At 36.6% G+C, this 22,471-nt stretch overlaps 1 protein-coding gene across 1 annotated transcript; it reads right to left on the reverse strand.

Moving 5' to 3' along the window:
• Positions 1 to 362: 362 nt before the first annotated feature.
• Positions 363 to 20,531, reverse strand: LOC145769379 (uncharacterized). Its single transcript, XM_082580997.1, has 3 exons — positions 20,172 to 20,531; positions 2,079 to 2,225; positions 363 to 1,439 (listed from the first exon to the last, which is right to left on the reverse strand). Exons 1-3 carry the CDS (start codon positions 20,345 to 20,347, stop codon positions 1,142 to 1,144), a joined length of 621 nt encoding a protein of 206 aa, XP_082437123.1. The 5' UTR covers positions 20,348 to 20,531; the 3' UTR covers positions 363 to 1,141.
• Between the last annotated feature and the right edge of the window lie 1,940 nt (positions 20,532 to 22,471).

Here is a 22,471-nt window from a genome sequence, read left to right on the forward strand (position 1 = left end):
TGTTGTGTAGTAGGCTATATGTAGGAACGCCTCGTTGGAAGTGCTAATTCGGCTTTGGCTTCGACAACGTTGTCTACGTTATATAGAATGCCAACAACGTCAGATTTGACGTCATATCAAGAAAAGTTTTAAAAAAAAAACAAGAAATAAGGTCACGTGATATTTGAACAGCCGCGCGTAGCATGGTATTTTTAGTGCTGTACAGCCAATCACAGAATCAAGTCGATGGGATTTAGGGGTTTCCAAAATCACATTGAGGAGTTGGATTTGCGTGCTTTTTGTCTAACGCCACAGGTCCACCGACATCCTAGTACTTCGAACTACAGTCGCCTACCAGGAGGAATATTTCAGGTTGCACTCACTCGTATTGAAAACGTTTGTAATTTACAAGAAAAATTATAAGCAAAAAGTAACACTTATTTCATGCAATAAAGCACTTTCAATAGGTCACGGAAAAGAAGAGAAAAACGCAAAACCTCGTTCAAGTTTCGTTCCATTCACCTCGGCTTACTCAGGCTATGTATCAGAACAAATTTTATACGTTTATGTAAATATTTATAAATTATGACAGTACATAATACTTTCATAGTTACTATAGCAGTTACAATACAGTTCTTCTGTTTATCGAAAATATTTTCGTATGTACCGTATAAAAAAAAAATTGAGCCAGTGTTCAAAGGTTTAGCAGAAAGCTGCCAAAAATTTTCAGACAAATACCTTTTAAATTTTAATGATTAAGCAAAAATCATTTATTGTACTGTATTAACTATCGCAAGAAAATATTACTGCAAAAGTTATATTTCTTGAGGCAAAAGTTCCAAACCTTTTGATGATGTTAACAGTTGCAGTGTTAGTATAAGATTAAAAAAAGCATTACAAAGCAAATTTACTTTCAATATATTTCTAACTCGGCTTGTGAGGAGTGGCGAAAACCTGCCTCACGCCTGTGAATTTTATATGAATATATAACCACCTTCCAACCGCTCATACAACCAACGTCCTCACAAAATATATGCTCGCGGTTCGATACAAGCTAAACGACTGTAAACATTTCAAGCCGTTGAAAATAAATCTCCTTTTATGAAACTTTTCTGAAAAAAGTGCAATAAATACGACGAAATCAAAAGTCTTAAAGATAAGTCTAAAATGACATCATCTGCTTTCCATCAAATGCTGCTCTTGGATGCATTTTTACGTAGCTCCTCCTGTGTAAAATCTTTCTTCTCATTCGCTCCAGCCTGACACGTTCCACCGTTCTTGCACGTTTGGCTCGCTGCAGTTCTTTGGCCACCGCCTGAACAAGACTGTATTTTGTTTGATTGTCCATCTTTGCCACAAAATCGCCGAAAGCTTTTTCGTTGGTTTCCGAAGATCTGAGTGTTTGCAATAACGAGGTAAGAAGCTTGGCAATGTTGCAATGGCAGTTTTTCTTGTGGCCCCTGTGTAAAACATATAGCGAGTTACTCAAAGAGGTAATTGATGGTACGCAATGAGGAAGACTAAAGTTCGTGTCTAGAGTTAGGTTTCGTCTTACGCTTTTCAGGAGCTGGTCGTCAAACTTAAACTGCTTGGAACAATTTCATTCTGGCAACCAACTCCTCAAGAGAGTCACACAAAAAAACAATTGGAGCCAACAGCACCTTCTCCACGTCATTCTTAAGTTGGTTACAGCTGTGTGATTTTTATCATGTACAGCACAATTGCAAATTAAGTGTTATCAAGCGTGGGCACAGTAGCCATTTTGCTGTTTTCGTAAGGTGTATTGTAAAAACAAGTATTACAAAAATTATCAGACAACTAAAACGCCATTTCTTGTGTTTACCCTCAAGCATGTGTTCAAGTATCTTGCTAACAGCCACATGCTTTCAATAAGAAAAATGACAATCTCTGAAAGGTTGTTCAGATGCCTTCATTATCGCCACCCAGTGACTGAGAAAAGGAACATGCCACACCTTTTCATGTGCAATTGTAGAGATAGCCAAACAAGCCTTTTTTTTGTTCCCAAGCGTTTTATTCTTTTTATGTCATGGCTAAATAATACAAAATAAAAATTGTTTTCAAGTCTTCTATTTACGTACATATTTCCTTTCAACAGGCAACTACACTTTCCTCCTGTGGCGGTGTCTGTCAGCTCGAGCAGATGCAGGAGTGCTGCTTGCCGGGACACTTTTGCTCTCTCCCGTGAAGTTCGATCGCTTATCTCATGATCGGCGATATTTCGTTTCCTGCAAAACAAAAATTTCATTTCGTTACTGGTGAAAAATATTTTAAAATTGTCACGTAGGCAGTGAATTTAACTGCAGCTGTGCACATCCCAAAAAATTAACGTTTTTTTACATTCATTTATCGTTTAACTCAAAAAAGGACTTGTTTGCTGGCAAAACAATTTCACACTGATGGGAGTTGTAGGACCAATGATCCAGCTTAGAGCAATATTCACGCTGTGAAGTTGTGGAAAGGTATTTCGAAATAATTGTGAGATTCAAGTCTTTCGAGTCAACAACAATAAGATAGTTTGCATTAATTTCTGAGTGGGCTGCAACTTCAAGTTTAACAATTCAATTCCTGAAGGACGTCAAGTGACAAAATTCAAACTTTTTTTATGTCTTTTGACTAGATATCCCTGCTTTTGACTGGTATTTGCTAGGTTGCAAAGATTTCAGGAAAGCAATTGCATATTATTTCTTGTTCTCACTTGGCGTAAACCTGACACATGGACAAGTTCACTAGTTTTATTGTACAACAGCCTTCACTGCGCGGCTTGCTATGGAAGTGTTATGGAATGATATAGCTTGGCCTAAGTTGTAATCTTATAGTTGTAGTTACAAAAATGACACATCATATTGTACCACAACCTCATTGCAGCAAAGGGACCTCTTCACATCAACAAAAGAAATACCAAAACTTTATTTGGAACAAGGAAACGTACAGCACTTTCATCTCTAATCATCCGAATAAGGCGGGTTCAACGATCGATTTATAGTGCTTCAGATAAGCAAGTTATGAACAGCTTTGACACGGATAACATGCAATGGATGAGTTAATTCGTGTATTGAGCGTTTAAAAAGCACATTTTCAAGATCAAAAATTCACTACCATGAGTGTGAGATGCAAACAATATGTCAACAGGACTGGGCTATTCGAAAATAAGTCGATTTACAGCAAAATGTCCGAAAGTTGACGCCATGAAATTATACCTTGTCAACCGAAAAAATGACTATTTTTTCAATTCATACACTGTGTCATCTATTGCTGTCATTTAAACATTAGCGTTAGGCTACGTCCGTAGCTGACAACTTACTTTTAACCAAATTACTACGTTATTGAACTTGACCAATGAAAATATCCCATATTTTTGATACAGGATAGAGTTATTAAGCATTCCATTACGGTGCTTTATATTCGAAATAAGCAATGCAATGATAATGAATTTCTGCAGACTAGCATGAAACAACACAGCCTTTTCTTCGTTGCTCAAAGGCCTATTCTATGTGCAAGATGTGATTTTTTTGAAGCAGCGCAGGTGGTGTAAACTGTAAAGCAAAATCAGAATAGTTGTGTCCTATGCTGCTACTAGTCTATTCCAGGCAACAAATCAACAGTTTTTTTATATTTGATATTATTCAACGACTGCAGACGATGAATCAATGCAAAAAACGGTTGAATTGCTGTCTGGTACTTCGTGTGTACTTCGTGTGGGCTAACTAGTTGGAAACTCACAAATTACACGGTCAGCAGTTTGTTCCTCAGTGCGGCAATCGCATATAAGGAACCATACCACCTAAATAGAATACTTCACATTCATTGCATCACTGTTTGCCAGTAGGATAACACAGTTTGCTTTGGCATACGCGACTTGGTTGTTCTACGACTTCAGCTTCATTTTAATCACACAAAATCACCACAACAACTCTTGTCACATTTAACCTTTGTCAAAGTCAAGTGTCTTTTTGAACAAGAAACTTGTTTGCTACAATATTGACATTGGTTTAACAATAATTCTGCAGAAGTTTGCTGAGCAAGTTTTTTTGATTATAGCACGACATTCCAGCCCATCGGTTACATCATAATAATCTAAAAAAGCGGTGCCACACCAGAGGTGTACAGTTTTGAAGTATTTAGGAACGGAAGTCTCGGTTTTTAGCCTGAATCGGAATATAGCCAGAGTCTGAAATCCTTGGCAAAATCAGGGCCGGATTGAAGATGGAGTCTGATTTTTTGCAAGTTGATATTTTTAACATACAAATATTTACGCTGTATTTGACACAGACCACACACCTTACGTCCCGACCGTAATGTTAACAAAGCGTTTTTTATTGTAAAACATTTCTTTATTTTTCAACAAAATGCCCAAACCACAAAGCTGATCAAATAATGAATTTGCATTTTTTACTGATGAATATATCCCAAAACATGTTCTAAAGTTATGCAAATGCAACTATAACTTCTGCTTATGCTGTTGTTTCTCATAATAGTTTAGTAAATTTTAGTTGAATGCTTAGTACAAGCTCCACATTTAACGATTTCGATTCAAGCGTTTGGAAATAACATCAACTGGAAACGATGTCACAAAACAGCAGGTAGCCTATTTACAATTTCATTAGCAGCGCTGTCGACCAACTGAAAATCCGTTACGTCAATAAATATTTCTTCACTGTAGATCCCAAATCCGTTTAATACCGTTACGGTTAATATGTCCAAAGTACGTTATGCACTTGCGATTGTTTCTCATTTTTAGCAAGATGCACTAATGGTCCATTAACGAATAGCCTATTGCCATAGACGCAAAGACTCTAGGTCGAATCAGTTAATACCTTGATTATCTGTTTTGATAAAAACTAAAATGCGGTCGTTAAAAGTGTACTTAAGATTGCTAACTACTGTAATATGTTATCTTATAACTTTAGAAGTGTTCGCATTTGGCCAAAGCCCGTGACTGTATTGATACCAAAATATAACCTTTGATTTTAGAGGAATTGGTTTGCATACCATATCTCTTTTGCTGTGTAATTATTGCGCGGTAACTTTGACGGTAGCAGTTTGATAATTACAGCCGGCATTTAAATATTTTTATACCTGAGAAAAATTTGAATATTTCTTCATTTTTAAATCTTAAAATCAGTAAAACATTTCACGTGTGGTTTTGCGGAGTGACATTTAAAAATGAAATCATTACAAAAAAATTTGTCAGTTATTTTTATCATATTTTTTTAGTAGGTTATAAAGAATATCAAAAGGCATACAGTACACCAAAGAGTGCAGGCTATCATAGGAATTTCGATAACATCAAGCCAAAGTGCATATCAGTCTACTCAGAAACAAACTTTGCACTGAACATTGGCAAACAATCGACTACACAATTATTTCTCATTAGTTATCCTACAATTTCCAATGGAGGGGGCTTGGGTTGAAAACTAGTGTTACCCGCAATGAGGTAAAGTTGGCAATACTGAATTAATTTTTTGCCTTTTCCAAACTTCTATTGAATGACAAAAATCTAGATTTGAAGTGGACATAACCACGACAGATAGTTTATTGAAGGTTTTTCTGTTCTGAATAAAGACATGGTTTGTATGGTAGTAAGCTAATATAAAATAAGTACATAATTGCCCTTAATTGACTTTAGTAATTAAAGAAAATTGTACTGGTACAACATTTCAAGGCTCATTTATGTTGTTTGAACTTCGAGCATGAATGGTTTAGTTTTAAAAATCGCAAATAAAGGGGAAAAATGTTGGCAATTTTGCACAGGTCCGGTATTTTTGAAGTTTGAAACAAAACAAATTTTCGCGGCCTTGGATGGCTGCATCATGGGGGATGGGTCAGTGGAAGGATCATTTTTTCTCGTCGAAGTTACTCAGATGTCCCCGGCCAAGAACTTGCGCAAACAAAACGTTAGAAAGTTCAAATGCAATCCGCACCAGATTAAATGGAATACGATCTGTTTGTCTGGGTTAGTGGATGAGAGCATAGTGGACCGCGGGGGTGGATCTTCATGGAAAAGTAATTCCAGCTAGTCATTTAGTCGTTTTTTACAATGGTTGAATGTCTGCAGACGATAAATTAATGCTAAAAAAGATCTGTCCGACTTTGTTGCCTGGGAAATTGTTCTTTTTGTCAAACAGACATACTTCAGTCAACATAAAAAGCATTTGCATTTTTTTCGTTAGGATAACAACCTGGATTTTTTCGACATTACACTGCTGCAAGTTCTTTATATTTTGTTTAAAGCGAACGACATTGAAAACGTTCAGATTTACAAAAACAAAAACGATTATGTAAAATTATCATTTTTAACCAAATTTCTGTAAACGCTTCACAATTTTGAGATGAATTGACAAGTGAACAAAATGTACGTGGCACACTGGCACATATTTGCTTGCAAAAATACGTTTATAATAATAATAATAATGTTAGTTTTTATATAGCGCTGTATCCATCGCATCGCAGAATAAACAAATACACAAGCTTGAAAAAATTTAGTCTTTCTTTTTTTCCTGTGTGCAATTCATTTCACATTTTTATATTAAAAACTACGCAAATAAGTGCTGTGAAAAACTTGAACAACAATTATGCCAAAAATGGAGTTATTTCTGAGCCAAAAATTCTAAACTTTAAAATTAATTTTAACACCTGCCAACATGTCAATTGACAATGTGCGGTCCTTGAACGCATGAGTTTACAGCTTATACGAAACACTGTTGCCATATCACTCTTAACAATAGCCTACCAGTATTATATCAAGGAATAGAGTATAAACAGAGATTTATTTATGACCATCTGGAAGTTTAGTTATCTGATCATTCTCGACAAGTTCTATTCGAGGCACGTTTTCGCTCCAAGTCGAATGTGTCAGAGTAAAAATGTGTGAACTTTTCTCCAAGAAAAACAAGTGCAGATTTATTCGTGGTGATTACATGCAAAAAATATTATAAAGTAATGTCAGTTCGAACCCATTGGACAACATTTTCTGCTTTTATTTTGTTTTTTATGGAAAGATTAAGGAGAAAGCGTTGTTTATGTCTAACGTTTGTTTGGGAGGAAAAAAGTTGTTTATCACAAATGCCAACCTAAATAACTGAGTAAGTCCCTCAATTACATCTATTATTGAAAAAGTAAATCAATCAACATCTATATTATTACAAATTGCGCGTTCAGTTCCGTTTGCAAAGACCTGATTCATACATCAAACCAGATTACTTGACCCATTAAATGTAATGATTTTTACAAGATTAGTCACAAGACAAATGGAATCCTATGTAAGCTGCAACTTTTCTTCGAAGCCAAGATGACGTGAGGTTTTGTTGGCTTAAAAACATTGGTGTGGCAAAGTGGGATTTTCACACGTTTTCTGTTTTCTTATTTGTCGTCAAATGGCATAGTTAATTAATTGGTCGGGCCACACGCGTTGATGCGCACTGGCTGGATTCCGCTTCTCGAGAATCAGTGAAGACTGAAGTCCAAATATCTTCGAACACATAGGATAAACAATAAACATATACAACACTAAAGTGTCAGGGTGGCAAACAAGATAAACAATCTAGTTAATTAAATCGCCGAGCTTTAATGCCCTAACAAGATTATCAACTTTTTTGTTTCAAAGTAAAACTTTCATTAAAAATGTTCCTTCCAATTCACCAATGATCCAAAAGCATGTGTAGGGCGATAAAAACACAATAAAAAAAACAGAAAGTACCATACTAAACCGATGAACAAATTTTTTTGGCTTTTTAATTCTTCACTTTACAATGGCGTAATCTTGCGGAAGGTAAATATATTGCAAATTAAAAGGCATATAATAACTTTAATGTGTGTTCTAATAAAAAGAGCTGTACCCATCGCAAATATGCGTTTCCCCTCAGCGCTTTACAAAGCAGAAAATGTTATTCATTTTTTCATGAACTTCTTTCACAACTTTTATGAAGGTTAAAAAAATTAAATTAGTATACTATAAAGATAGGCTACCATGTCCGCTTTCATGGAAAAGTGAGCACTACTAAGTTCAATGACACGAAAATACGTCAGAGAGACAGTCATCACTTGCATTGCTTTATTGCTTACTACCTGTCCATAAATCAAAAACCAGTTGAACAGCAAAACAACGGTGATGAAGCAAACAGCAATTCTGATATTTTATCACTCCTTTCCGATCCATCACGACTTTCATTCAAACCTGTTTATTCGGAAATTTGAAGATTGATCGCCGGAAAAAAAAAAGTGCACAAAAATTTTGCCATTAGTTGTCCGTAAACAAGTTGTCGTGTGAGTTAATGCTTTAACTGTGGGAAACAAAACAATGGGACATTGATTTTGTGGCCAAGGTCAAGCTGTGAGAGTTGACTCACAACCCAGCGTCGGTAAAATCTGACTTCCGAGCACAACACCAATTACAGATTGTGTCATCACTTTATGTGTTGCTTCGCATTCCAACAGGCTGTCAATGAACGACAAAATGCTCCACTGAATCCTGGAATGAACACACTTCTTATGTGACACAGAAACGAAAACAAGGTCAATACATCTAAACCTCACTTTCTGCAACATTTTTTGCAAGCGTACAATATTTTCAGCAATCGTATTAGTCCTCAACAGGTTTCTCTCACAAGGACACGGCTTGGACAGCTTGCCTTTTCGAAGAGATGGCGCCCAAATCTATCCAATTTGGACTAAAAATGCTCTCATGGTTGAGAGTTTTTTTATTTTTACATAGGGTCCAAAGTTACATTGAATAATGGTAAGAAATTGGACTTCTGCGTGTTCATTCTTATAAGAACTATATTCGAGTATTTTATAGATTCTCCAGTGTATTTGCAAATATAATCTATGTGGCGCTGGAAAAATAACTTTGCACATGCTCCAACGAGAAAAACATTTCGCGTTTTCATGTAGTACAGCACTTTCAGAAAGATCAAAGCGGTGATGACGCGTCTCAATGGTGCGAAACCGACTACAAATTCAAGCCAAAAACAACATAACAACTTCAAAACAAAATTATTCCTGGTGTTGTTCGATGCTCGTCCAAGCAAAACTGGACCCTTGGAAAAAAATAACAAGATAAACAAAGCCTAAGACTTTCGCGTTTCACATTTTTTCCTTGCTTTCTATCGGCCAATCTAATTTTAACAATGTTAATCTAAAGTTGGACTGGTTGGGCTAATTGAGATGCAGTACACAGTAAACGAGGTCAGCAGTATTAAAACATGTTTTTTCAGAAGTTCAATGAAATACAGTACTTATTTTGAGACCAGGATGGCTCGTGGCCTTACATTACCTTGCAAAATAAACATACTTCTTTCAATAACTATTGTGTAATGTCTCTAGCGTTTGAAACAGTTCAACATATCTTTGCATAAATGGTTCTCCAGTTATTCTTCAACGAAAATGAAGTTAAATTTAAAAATCTTTAAAAGAAATCGCTTCTAAACTGATACGACATCCCAATAGTGAGACAACATTAACGCTTGAGCACACCTTATACTGTGAGATAACGACGTATAAAAGTAAAAGGAGAATTCGACTAACCAATGTGGAAAAACTTGCACGTACAGAAACTTGTAAAATTGACAATTTTCAAAATAGCAATGCACTTTTAACAATGCTGTCAGTTTTTATGTAGCTATGCCGATCTATCGACCGCAGATGTTCTTTACATTTTACAAGACTGGCCGTTTCAGCACCGGCGTGTAAAAGCGCAAGGGAGTGTTTTATTACGCCCAAAAATCATTTCCTTTACTTTACTGTTTAGTTGTAAACAGGAACAAAGTTTAACAATTCTAACGTGGCCCGACCAATATTGAAGCCACATCGACTGACTTAAACGCTGCTGCTTTATCCACAAATGTAACTACGTACACCACTGAGAATATATTTAAAATGATGATAACTATTCGTGTCCTTATGCAGCTCTTCATCCATTACAGACATGATATGCCTTGCTCTTGCTCTTAGCGCAAAACGGAGACAGTATCAGAGTAGCCTAACCATATGTACATATACCGGCACAGTTGTATGAGGAGGCAGCCGTTTTACGGCGCACCCGAGCACATTATTGCGCAGAAAGAAATCACAGAGTTTGTACAGTTGTAGATCGAAAGGTGTGATGCATTGTTACTTTTTTTGTAATTAAAATCAATCGTTGTTTTTGTCATTCTATAAATAAAATTCCGTTTATAACTGATTTCATGTGTCGAACTCGCGGTGTTTAATGTTTACTGAACGAAATACGTTTACGAAACGAAATCTACGGTGAACCTTGAGCTCAATCTGTAAAAAATGTCTAGTCACGAGTCAAAAACCTCTCTCGCACGTACATTATTGCACAATCTATCCAAGATTTTTTTTCGTATCATTGGACCAACAAGGCTCAAAGCAAACAATCTCAACATACTTTTATCACTCAAAAGATATCCTATTCCAATCACAAGTTTGCTGCATAGTAATTTTTCTTGTTTGTCCTAAAACAAAGCATTGCGTTGTTTCTTTCCCTTAACAATGGACCAGACAAAGGGGGCATAGTAATTCATTCGGTACGAACGGCGTGTTTACTTTCTAGGACCCAATATAATGAGAGTGTTTGAAAGTACAACGTTGTTTGACGTAAGGTTAACAGAAGATTTTTAACCGAGAGGGGCGCGATCATAGGCGTTGCTCTGGTAAGTTTCAATATGGATTTTGTAGCAGACCACCTCCTCCAATCAGAACGAGATACATTTTGATCGTTTTAAAAAACTTGTGTCTCACTACAAAACTTCAAACACACAAACATCTTTAATCGTGCAAAACTAAGTTTTTTATTTCACAGAATGTACCTTTGACGTTAAATCAGCCGTATTTTGTTTAGTTGTGTATGGAACTAGAAAAACGAGATATCATGCAATGAATCAACATTGTTCCCCTTGATCAAAGTGTTGGTATCTTTCTCCACTATCGTAGTAGGCGAACAATCATAGATCTTATCATCAATTAAAACGACAACTTGAGCGATAACGATCAGAGACATTTGCTAAGTATCGTAGATTAACAAGGGATCGGAAATGTCAAAGTGATTTTCTCCAGGTACACAAACTTGATGTTTTGATTGATGAGGGATAATGTTATACAAATTCCCAATGACGATTAGCAACAAGTTCACGGTTTGTAATCGCTGTACGATAATTAAAAAGAAACTTGACCGAAGTAAACAAAATTTAAGAGAAAACTTTTAATAATAATAATAATGAAAATCAAAAGTTTTTTCAAATAGATTTTCAGCTCGACACAACTCATTGCCAAATTTGCAAGAACGAGATGGAATTTAAAAGCTATTTACAACTTTTCAGCAACGCAATAAATATTCCCATAATGAATGGAAATGATGACAGGCCACGCGCTGGCAGCCGGTTCCCGGTGAGAAAATCAGTCGGAATGAAATTGATTTAACGTTGAATAAATGTAAAAGTGGAGCGATTTGCTGACTGGGAATAACCAGAAACTGGTTGTAGCCAATAGAACAGGAGTGCGATAGTGGTAGGCTACATCAACAGTTCATAATATGGGTAGTTTTGCTATTACATCATCATTGAGTGAAGGATGACATCATCACAATCACAATATATTTATTTATAAGATTGAGAAAGGTTTGCGTGCTTTGGGCAACGAGACCAGTGACCGGTTGCTCTCCAGTAGCCTCCCCTTATGGTCTGGGGGCCGAGGGACTAGTTGCTCACTAAGAGCCTACAGTCCGAATAATTGGGGGCACTCCAATAGCCTCATCATATGGTCCGAATGACTGGGGGCTCTACAGTAGCCTCACCATATGATCCAAAGGAAACATCGAGAATCATGGACTGATCAACAGGTAAACCATCGATATTTAAAACAAAGACGATAAAAAGACAAAAAATCAATAAACATTGCAGTAGATTGAGTTTCGCTTTTAGCAGCATGATTGTTGCTTATTTCACAATGTAAATACTAACGATCTGTTTAGCCTGATCCTGCGAGTGCGCTGTAGTAGTAGCGATTTGCACTAGCTTTCGGAATACAGTTTTCTAGATTCATCATAGCACATGGCTAAGAAACTGTGTTCCGAAAGTTTGTGCAAACTGCTACTACCACAGCAAACTCGCAGCATCAAGCTAAAATAGATCGTTAGTATCTACACTACATTCTGAAGAAAATAAACATTGATAAGTCAAAAGGACGTAATTTTTAACTTTCGTTTTCTCTTTTCTGTCGCTTGTTAAATCATGGACATCACGAATAAATTTGTAGCCTATTTAACAAAATATGGCGTTTATCATTGTTTTAAAATAGTTTCCATTGACACCTTTGTTAAACGGTTATGTTTCAGCTATTTTAATGTCTGGTCAACTTTGCAATAAAATCTGCAATCTCACAATTACAGCCGGATTTGCATAACTTTAAACTGCAGACGTATTTTCAAGTTAAAAGCAACGAAAGCATTTTTTACAGAACTTCACGCTTTGAAATGTTAAAACTTTAAGCATGGCATAATTACAGAGTTCCAAGGTGCTTGCCAAACCAAGCAACACCTGATAATCTATTAATGTATGTTATTACATGTGCATCTTAGTAATTTGGTACTTTTATAAATAAATCATAACGCTGGGTCAAAAATGAATAGTGTTAGAATGCAATCGGCCAGCGTAGATTATTGAAACGTAGTTGTAGTAACAGATTAAGAATACACGAAACCCTTCGAAAATGAACTCATAACACTAAGTGAATGCAAACTAGGACAAAAAATATTACTTGCAGAAACACATTTTTGAAACGTGATGTGAAAAAGTGGATCATAATCAACTACAACCAGGGGCTTTATCCAGTTTTAGAATTCGGGGAGGGGGGGTGATTTTTGGACAGTGGGCTAAAATCGTCTTAGTCATTCCAAACCACTCTAATAAGTGGGGAGGTGATTACCCCCCTCTCCCCCTTGGATACAGCCCATGGCTACAACCACTACGACTGATGACGAGTGCCCAAGTTTTAACCACAATTATTTAATATTAGGTCTTAACTTCAAGGCATATTGACTTAAGGTGAAGGTTCAAGTTCGAACAAAGAAATGACACTTTACTAGACAAAAAGAATCTCGTGTTCAAGTTTTAACAGGTTGGGTTTGAAGGTTATTTAAATTTGAACTTCAACGAATCAATGGAATAACGCTTGTCATGTAGGGCTTGTAGGCTTACTGCTTTTTATTATTTGTCACACCACAGTGAAGGCACATTACAACAATTGATAAAAGAAGCCGACCGAACACTAGAGAATCGCCGTGGCAGAACAATTTTGAATCGTAGAGTTGTAAAGCACTTTGCTGTGAAAACAAGACACTTTTTTAATTTAAACACCAAACGAATACATGGCAATGAAGCATGTGCGAAAACTATAGTCCGGAAGCCGAACCTGAAACACTGTGTGGCTGCGTGGCTGCCTGGCATCCAATCCAGAGTGATGCTATGAAGTTGAAGATTTGAATTAATGACTGCTGGAAGGCAATGACACTAACCTTTGTGCCTACCTTCAGGCACATCGACAAGTGTCTAGCCAAGACACAACCACGTGCTTTCCACTGCTGTCGAACTTACATTCTTTCGAATATCCTGCTGGTGCTCTCACAACTAAGCCACGCAGCACGCAATGACTCAGTCAATACAAAATGCATTTAATCGAGAACTAACTTTTTCTCTGCTTTCCATTCACTCGTGATTGTAATTTGCAGCTGGCATGTTACGCAATGAGTACAATGCAAGTATATCCAATTCTCATTACCGATATGTGACCTACCAGAAAATTGGAAACTGTAGGCTACTCACACCAAACGAAAATGAACGTGTGAAGGTAAATGATGCTTTAATTCCACTGTTGCTAAGTGTTCACACAGAAAGGAAAACACTTTAATAATCATGCCATATGTACAGTTTAATTTAGCCTATCCATTTGTTGTTATTTCTTTTTCGTCTGTATACCACTCAACACTCATCTCTTCCTTTGGGTTCAAAACGTTTTTTTTTGTTTTTTCTCCCAGTTGGAAGTCAGCCTGCCTTTGTCATAAAATGCAAAACGTCAAATTATTCATTTCACAGCCATTTGATCTTTACTGATTGAGAAAATATCGATTTCAAAACCCTTACCGCATTTGCTGAACCCAAAAGTTTCAAAAGTTTATGAATACATTTCAGAAATGGTGTTCCCAACAAGGTGTTTGTGGCTTGTTCTCAGTGGCAAACACTGAGTGGTAGACCCACGCATTACAAAATTAATCTGGAAACCACAAGAAGTTTTCTGAAGACCAAAAATTATCAGTAATATCCGAGTAGGTAGATAACCTCAAGGTGAAGGCAGCTCTATCTGCTCAGAAAATTCTAGACACACAATGGCACTTTGTTTGACGCCTGCCTAGAAGCTTATCGAGGTAATGTTGTTTATGAAGCCGCAAAAATCGCTGAGAAGTTATGTTAAAGTATTAGTTTGAATTTGTTACAAGAATGTTATTTGATAGCGAACTAAATCAGATTTCCTTGACAAACTGGCAATCTTATCCACTACTCAAGGCCTAAGCCGATTAAGTGGTAATTCGGATAAAATCGCTATTTGTGGCACTGTGCAATGTGACATGTTGTAAAACGCGTCATGGTACCGGTAATAATCAATTGAATCAGATCGAACTTTGTACTTTCAGTGACAAAGCAACAAAACAATTATTGATTCAATGTTATTCAGCATAATACAGTTATAGGCGTTGAGCCTAGAAAAAAAAGATTTTCAAAATGTTTAGGGCAGAAATCACAATTTCAAAAGCGTTTTGCATGAAAAAAGCATCAAAAATCTTCGTCAAAGCAACCAGGGTTTCAATTAGCTCGTGAAAGAATGTAATGTTGTGACTACAAGCCTACTCTGAACTTATTCTTGGCTAACATTTATTCTTGGCTAACATCGTTATGACATAATAATCTATACAAATGCACCCTGTTGCTTGTAAACATGAAGGCTGCGCCTAGACTGGCAACCTTTTCTCAACAAACATCCCTCTTTAACATTTCGTAATTGAATGATTTGTGGCTTTTATATGCTTTTATTAGACATTTGGTGCTTCATGACGGTTACTTACATTACGTCATTTTACGTAAACACATTACAATCTTGTTGTTAAAATGTGCACGGCTTCATCAATAGAAGGAACTGATGTCAAAAAGGCACGGCCATGATGAATTGTAACTTGATTATCAGCAAAGCAATAATACGCTCGCCTATTGCAGTGACAGAAATGTAAATGCTACAAGAGCAGAAAGCTGTGATGATGATTCAGTGTGAATAATAATAACACATGGCCGACTTTTTCAACTTAACTTATCGATTCTTTGCTCATAGTATGTCGTGTTTTCAGTGAAAGTAATAGTCACAAATGTAGGCACTTGTCTGCAATGCCAAACGTGTATTATTGTGCAAACAAATGTTTGATAAAATCGTTTGGTCACGTGATCCAATTTCACGATGTCACAGCAAGCAACCTATTGATTTGTAGAGTTCGTTATTTGACGTCAGACATCACAGAGAATTATTGCAAAGAACTTGAATAAAAACCGCAAATGACGTGACCCTGAACTGCAGTCTTCGTTTAAAAATAGTCAACTGTCACCCATGCACCCAACCAAATAGGTCTACAAAAGGTTGATTTAGTCTCGTTGGTCATTTTCGGAAACGAAAGGCGAACATCATCATCATGATATCCAGAAAAATTTTTGAAGATATAATTCTAGCTTCAAAAATCATAACTTTTGTGACTGAACGAACACTAAAATCACAATACATAAAAACCTCCGTCACAAATGTTAGCCAAAAAGCGCAAAAGACAGTTGAACTTAATAGAACTTTCGTGCGCTTGCAAAAAGTACTAGTTGGTTGACTTTCAATGATTCAGTAACGAAATAATAACACAGGCGAGGTGTTGTTGTGCAAAGTGAAAAATCCACTAGGCGTGTGAAGTGAAAGCTTCATTGCCATATGTCAATAATTGTGTCTACACACACAAGCTATCACCCTGTGGTCAAGAACAATCAGGTTTTGTTTCAACAGTGGTGGCTTGTCTGCGATATCCAAAACAGTTCGATTGGCAGCTGCACAATATAATTATGTTAAGTGACGCAAAAAAAAGCAAACTGAAACTATTACCGGAAAGTCAGTCACTTGTAGTGGTAACCAAAGGAAGAACACAAAGCTGAGTGGTTCACGCGAGTTCGTCACATCGCAACCATAACCAGTGACAGACCAAATTCCCAGTGGAAGTGCAAGCAGTCTTCAGAAATAGCCAAGACGAATCTCGGCTACGTTCGCAACAAAATTGGTGTCATTGACCACAACAATTCAGTGAAAGTATAAAGAAATACAATACAGCTAGACAATACGCTTGCCCTTGTCTTTGACAAGCTGCGGTTAGAAGATCATCACACCATCATGTCTACGTTTCCACACGGTATTTTATTTTGAGACGAAAACTGCACGCTCAAAATATCGAAAGCTTTTCAACTTCTGGTGTCGTTTTGCTCGCCTATTTCAAGAAAGTAGGTTAGGCTACTAATCTTTTTTTTTTATTTCATTTTGCGAAATGATGTTTCACCAGCTTATCAAGGCGGGTAGCTTTTGTACGAATTATAGGAAAATGCTCGTATCCCTCTAGTTTTCATGCTAGTCATCATAGAGACAACAGTGATTCAGCAAAAACATCACAAAGATACAGCTTTTATTTAAGCTGATTGATTGATTGATAGATCTTTTTCGGCACTCGTGATGTAGATGGACATAAAATATTAAATTTACATAGGCCTACGCCTGATTAAAAAAGATGACATTGTAGAAGAACCTCACTGAACAGTAATCTTGTGCAAGTTTTAACGATGTAAACTCTGAGTTCTGACGGTAGGCCACTTAACATTAGCCTAAAAGTTAAAATATCAAGAACATGTTTGCCCCATTGCAACGCAAGCAAACGTTAAGAAACGCTTTTTAATTTTGTTACAGTAATAGAAAAAAACACTTTAGCTTGGAAGTGTACAATGTAGCCTAGATACAGCGCTCTGATATCTACTCATACTTGTGTAGACAAATGGATCCTTCTTATGACAACAAATGACTCAAAAAAGCAACCATGTATCTGAAATATTTTGCGAGTTTGACTTGATGATTCTGTTTGCTACTGTTTCATACACACCACATTTCATACTTTCATTACTAATGGACACGCTGCCTAGTGGGAATGCTTTGAAAAATAATAATCAATGATAAATATCTCCATCATTCATCTACTGCGCCAATAAATCATAACTTACAAGTCGAGTGATTCTATTTCATCGAAGAAAAGCCGACATTTTTCTTTTTAATTTTTAACCTTGTTACAGCAAATTTGCGTTTGAGATCAACTTACACGCAAGCAGAGCTTAATTTCAACTTAGATTAGATCTACTGTAAAAGTTTGATTTTGGGATCGAAACATGTGGCTTGGATCCAGCAATAATCACCAGTGGTGCAGGCTTTTCGTAGTACGGTATCTTGATTGAAAAAATTGTCAAGACGAACAAAATCTGGCTAAACTGCATAGATAGAATTGAGGAATTACAAACTTGACCAGTGTTCTAGATATTGTTGTGCGAACAAAAGATATAATTTGGCAAAAGTACCGCTTATAAATTAGCTATTAGATTCTACGCAGTAAACCAAGACTTCGTTTCTGAGAACAGCTAGCATTGCAACCGATCAGAAGTCAGTAGATGATGGTAGAGTCGAGATGTCATTTGACGTAACATTACAAGGCCGATGTCGCGTCATTCGTTTTAATCTGCCTGTGGTCTTATTCTCCTGAGGCCAACGTCCCAGCAACTAAGTACGTCTCTATAGAAGTAATTGGAAATATAGTTTAAACAAATATTTAATGAATATCTTTCGCGTGATTCGCTGGAGTGCAAGGCGAAAACATTTGAAAGAAGTAGTTTTGTCAGAAAGGGAACTAAGACACTTTCTAGTGCAACTTCCTGTGAAATGTTGTAGGCGTGAGTCATCTTTAATGGGACTTTCAAAACAGAGCAACAACATGAGAAATACATCGCCACAATTTAATTCTTTCAAAAGAAATATATTCTACTAATTCACAAGGTTAACATAAATCAACAAAACGTCATAAAGTTTGTAGACTTTTAGACAAACTCTTCTTGATGATGGCACAGAGAAAGTGAAGACTGATAACCCGCCTAAAAACCAACAATTTCGGAGACCTACAGTAGTATGAAACCAGTCTGAATTGCTTCAAAAATCGATTCAAATTTTAGATAGGCTATGCTTGGCGAAAGCCGCCGCCCACCATGTCATAGGTTCGGTGTTCCTTTGATTGCAGCACACATTCTATTATTATAACAATACACGTTTAGCATCAAATGCATCGTTTTATTTCCAGTGACGTTTAAACCTAAACCGTTGATTTGACATCGCAGCTTGCAAGTAGTCTTCTTGTTGTAATTCAAAGTATAAAATCTTATTTTCAGCGAAATGACTGGTTGCGTGCAAAGTCAATGTATTTTTCCAATAACACGCATCAATAGTACAGTTATGAAATGCGCTGCTGGGCTATAAAACCACCAAAAGTTCAAAACCATGACCAAATCCGTTAGATATGAATAAGCATGAACACATACATCCCGCTTGTATCGTGGGGTAAGAATTTTGAAAGCTATATGTATCATTGCTATATTGCAACTCAATTTATCGTAAGGATCACACAGCACCAGTGGGGAAGGTTGCTTTCACAGTCGCCGACGTCTAACCTTTCTGATGGCTAGAAAAGCTTCAAGTAGTTTGGTTTCAACATCAATGTCAGCGACATAGACCAAGTAAAAACAAGCTTACGATCACCAGTGTATAGCCTACTAAAACGAAAAATAAAATTGTGAAAGCTTTTGATTTCACCCGACACAAGAAAACCGGTGAAACAAAATTCAATTGCTGACGGCTTCGTCAGCTTAAACTGCTCAAGCTTGTCTTGCTTTACAGTAGTATACGTAAGTCGGATTTTAATGCGTTTACATGAATTAATTTTTACTACCTACATCCTGTCAGCAATGGTGTGAAAATCAAAACAAAGACATCTAATTTTCGTATCAAAAAGCCTGAGGCCAAGGTACAGCAGCAATCAATGACAAAAACATGATTGTCATATGTAAGCAGGGCGCTTATCGAAAGACTATACGTATAGTTACTAGTAGGCTATATCAACAGGATATTAAATAAATATCAAGTTAAATAAACCATCAGAGTCCGAAGTAGAACACTTTTTCTGTTCTTGTAACATCATACAATCGTTTATACAATTCGGTAAACAAATATCATCTACAACAGACTGTAGGCCGATCTATAGGCTACAAACCTTATGGGCGACGATACTTAGTTACACCAAAAAATTATAACAGCTTTACTATACTATGAAGCGCAGTTTATTTTTACATTTTGAAGAGGCGGAGTCTTGAGAAATACTGTGACTATCGTCCCTCAACTGTTATGTTGATTAGCTAAAATATTTAAAATCACTTTGAACAAAACTAATTACAAGGTCTATTACCTTGTATAAACAAAGGCTTGATCATAGCATTTTGACGGCAACTCATATCCCTGTTCATCTTGTTCACTGGTATTTGTAAATACTGTAAGTTAGAACTCGTCCTTTACCACGCCAATGCGCAACAACAATTCATACACCACATGAAAACACAAACAACGCAGTAAATAAATGTTAGCTAGCTTTTTGACAGCCAAAGTGCACTTTCACACGAGAGGATTGAATGAATGTGTCAATATTTCAATTTTATTGTTACTAAAAAGGGCTCAGGAAAGCCGTTTAGGGTTTTCTACCGATGATAAATAGGTTCCTTGGCAAAAGTTAACGGTAATTTCAGGTGATTTATTATTGAAACAAAACGCAGTCAATTGGTAAAATTATGGTCTATTACACTCTACACAATATTAAAAAGAGTTTGTGACAGCTTCATAGCTGGCTAAGTGTCGTTTTGTTAAGTTGTTCAGAGAACGTAAAGACCACACACATAAAACCATTTCTAAAGCTTATCGGATAGCTTAATGTATGTCATTTCAACCAAATGTCATAAATCCGCTTAGCAAAACCATCTTACCTTCTTGTGGAGACAATGTCTTCAATTCCGTATTCTCTCAGCGTCGATTCGCTGCTCAACCTGTTTCGCTTGCCAAAAACTTCGCGCGGTTTTGCATTTGCAGATATGCAAAAAGTTACAAGAAAGAAAGCGAAGGCCTTCACAAAGCCTCGTGAAAATTGTACTCGTGCCGTCATCAACTTGTAATCAGTTTACTCGAATGAACTGTTAATCAGAACTTGCTGTCTCGCTGCTTGCTTTAAAATGAACGTTACCGACCGAGCTTCGCCCTGGGTCAACAAATTATAGCTTTTTTGAAACCGTCAATTACATCACTGAATAAGAACAAATTCTCAGAAACACTTCTTATATACCGTTCTAAAGCACCAACCATCTGTATTTAAAAAAAAAGAGTACAAAATGCTTTTTTTGCCCTCATCTGGCAGACTGCTTGGCAAGGTTGGTTTCAGCTACCTGCCTTAACTGTCTGAGAAATACTGTTCTCAGAACAGTATTTCTGACAGTAGGCCTATTTCTGACTGTTCTGACAGTCTGACTTTTCCATATGACAAGATGTTGTCAATCATATCAAACATCGAGCGACCTATCATATTTATTTGAAAAGTATCAAATGCCGTTTCGTTTCTGCAAAAACGGCAGCGTAACAAAAGGAACCGTTTGTCGTTTGATTCACTGTGACAAGACACAGTATGTCCATGTCGTTTGGCTTCATAACGCCATATCGCGGCTTAAAACAATAGCACTGGTATGTGAATTATAACAGATATTTTATAAATGGCCTTTTTCATCACTGTTTAGCAATCAGCAGAATATTCTGTGCACCCAGCGTTAACAGAATGTGACTTACCATATTCATATCGTCGATGCTACAATGCGCAAGTGACCATATGAAATCACTTGAATTGTGACCATATGAAATCAACTTTTTTTATTAGGCAAGGGGTAAACGAGACATAAAAGGTTAAGAACCCCTGCCCTAAGTTAAATGCAGACCATCACAATTATCGAGTTTTACCACCGTACGCTACTTTTGAAGCGTTGATATGATTTCAATTTTTCACTCATTTCAAACGTTGCAAGGTTTTGTTTAAAATTCAAAAGCTGTTGTTGCCTTGATTCTTTAACACCACTGCAAAACGAAGGTATTTTTTAAAATTGAATCTTTTTATGACTACTGCTGGTTCATTTGAATTTGAGTTGACTGACAAGAAGATGTTCCTCTGAAAGTTGAAACACATGAATTTGGATAAAAATCGATTAAAAAACATTTTACAATAGTAAAGGGTGTTAAGCCTAAAATTCATATTGCGTCTTCAGAAATTTAAATTAAAACTTTAATCAGTTGCATAACAACCAGCTCGAAAATCCATTCTTTTTATCTTGATTCATCGTGTGCAGACAGTGCTCAATGTAAAAGCACAGATTTTTCATGTGAAAACTATGCACGCATACACAGGGTTGGAAGTCGTTAGTCAAAAAGCAATGACTATTTCACTATTCGATAGTGCCCAAAAAAGCAATGACTTTCCGCTATCGATACTGAAAAAAAAGCAATGAATAGCAATTACTAAAAATTGACTGGAAAAAAACAAGCCCACAATCAAACAACCCGCAAACTCAAAAAAATACGAAAATTCAAAAAAAACAAGCCCAAACTTGCGGGAAAACCTCAAGGGATTCTCACTGACATGGTTTTTCTGAACTGTGCTGCCGCAAAATTTTCCTTAATCCTTTAAAGTTCGAAAACCGGAAGAGGACTAGGTCGGATAGTAATCCGAAAACTAAATCTCGTAAATTCGTTTTGACGACGAAGTAAGTGAACAACAAAAAATGATTCAGCAGTTCTCCTAAATATCGATTAGCGAAAAACGAATAATGATTTCGTTGCTTGCATAAAAAAGCAGTGAATAACGAGCACTCGATATTTACTTTTAAAAGAAATGCGTATAAGCATTCGATATTCAGAAAGCAACGAATAACGCTATCGAATAGTGACAACTAGTCGTTACTTCCAACCCTGCGCATACATCAACGAAACTTTTGAAGTCATTTCTATTTTAACTTGGACAGGGCTCGGGAAATTTTTAAGATCCGGGGGCCTTTCCAAGGGTCTGGAAATGGAGAAGACAATATTCTACCAATACAGGGCATTTTTTACAAGCGTCTTGTTTTGGAGTCAGAGAATCGCATTGATATCGGGCTCAAATTAACCTCCTTTGAGCCAATATTAAGGCTCAAATTAACCTCTCTTGCCTTGCTACGTAAAGAGACGATAAAAAGATTGATCACCTAAAACAATA

Source organism: Aplidium turbinatum, chromosome 4, assembly GCF_918807975.1.
Source record: "Aplidium turbinatum chromosome 4, kaAplTurb1.1, whole genome shotgun sequence".
Lineage (NCBI taxonomy): Eukaryota > Metazoa > Chordata > Ascidiacea > Aplousobranchia > Polyclinidae > Aplidium > Aplidium turbinatum.

Coding starts and splice junctions, on each gene's coding strand:
- LOC145769379 (XM_082580997.1), bottom strand. CDS start 20,347: ATGACGGCACGAGTACAATTTTCACGAGGCTTTGTGAAGGCCTTCGCT. Junction 2,226..20,171: donor GACATTGTCTCCACAAGAAG/GTAAGATGGTTT, acceptor TTTGTTTTGCAG/GAAACGAAATATCGCCGATC. Junction 1,440..2,078: donor TGCCTGTTGAAAGGAAATAT/GTACGTAAATAG, acceptor TGTTTTACACAG/GGGCCACAAGAAAAACTGCC.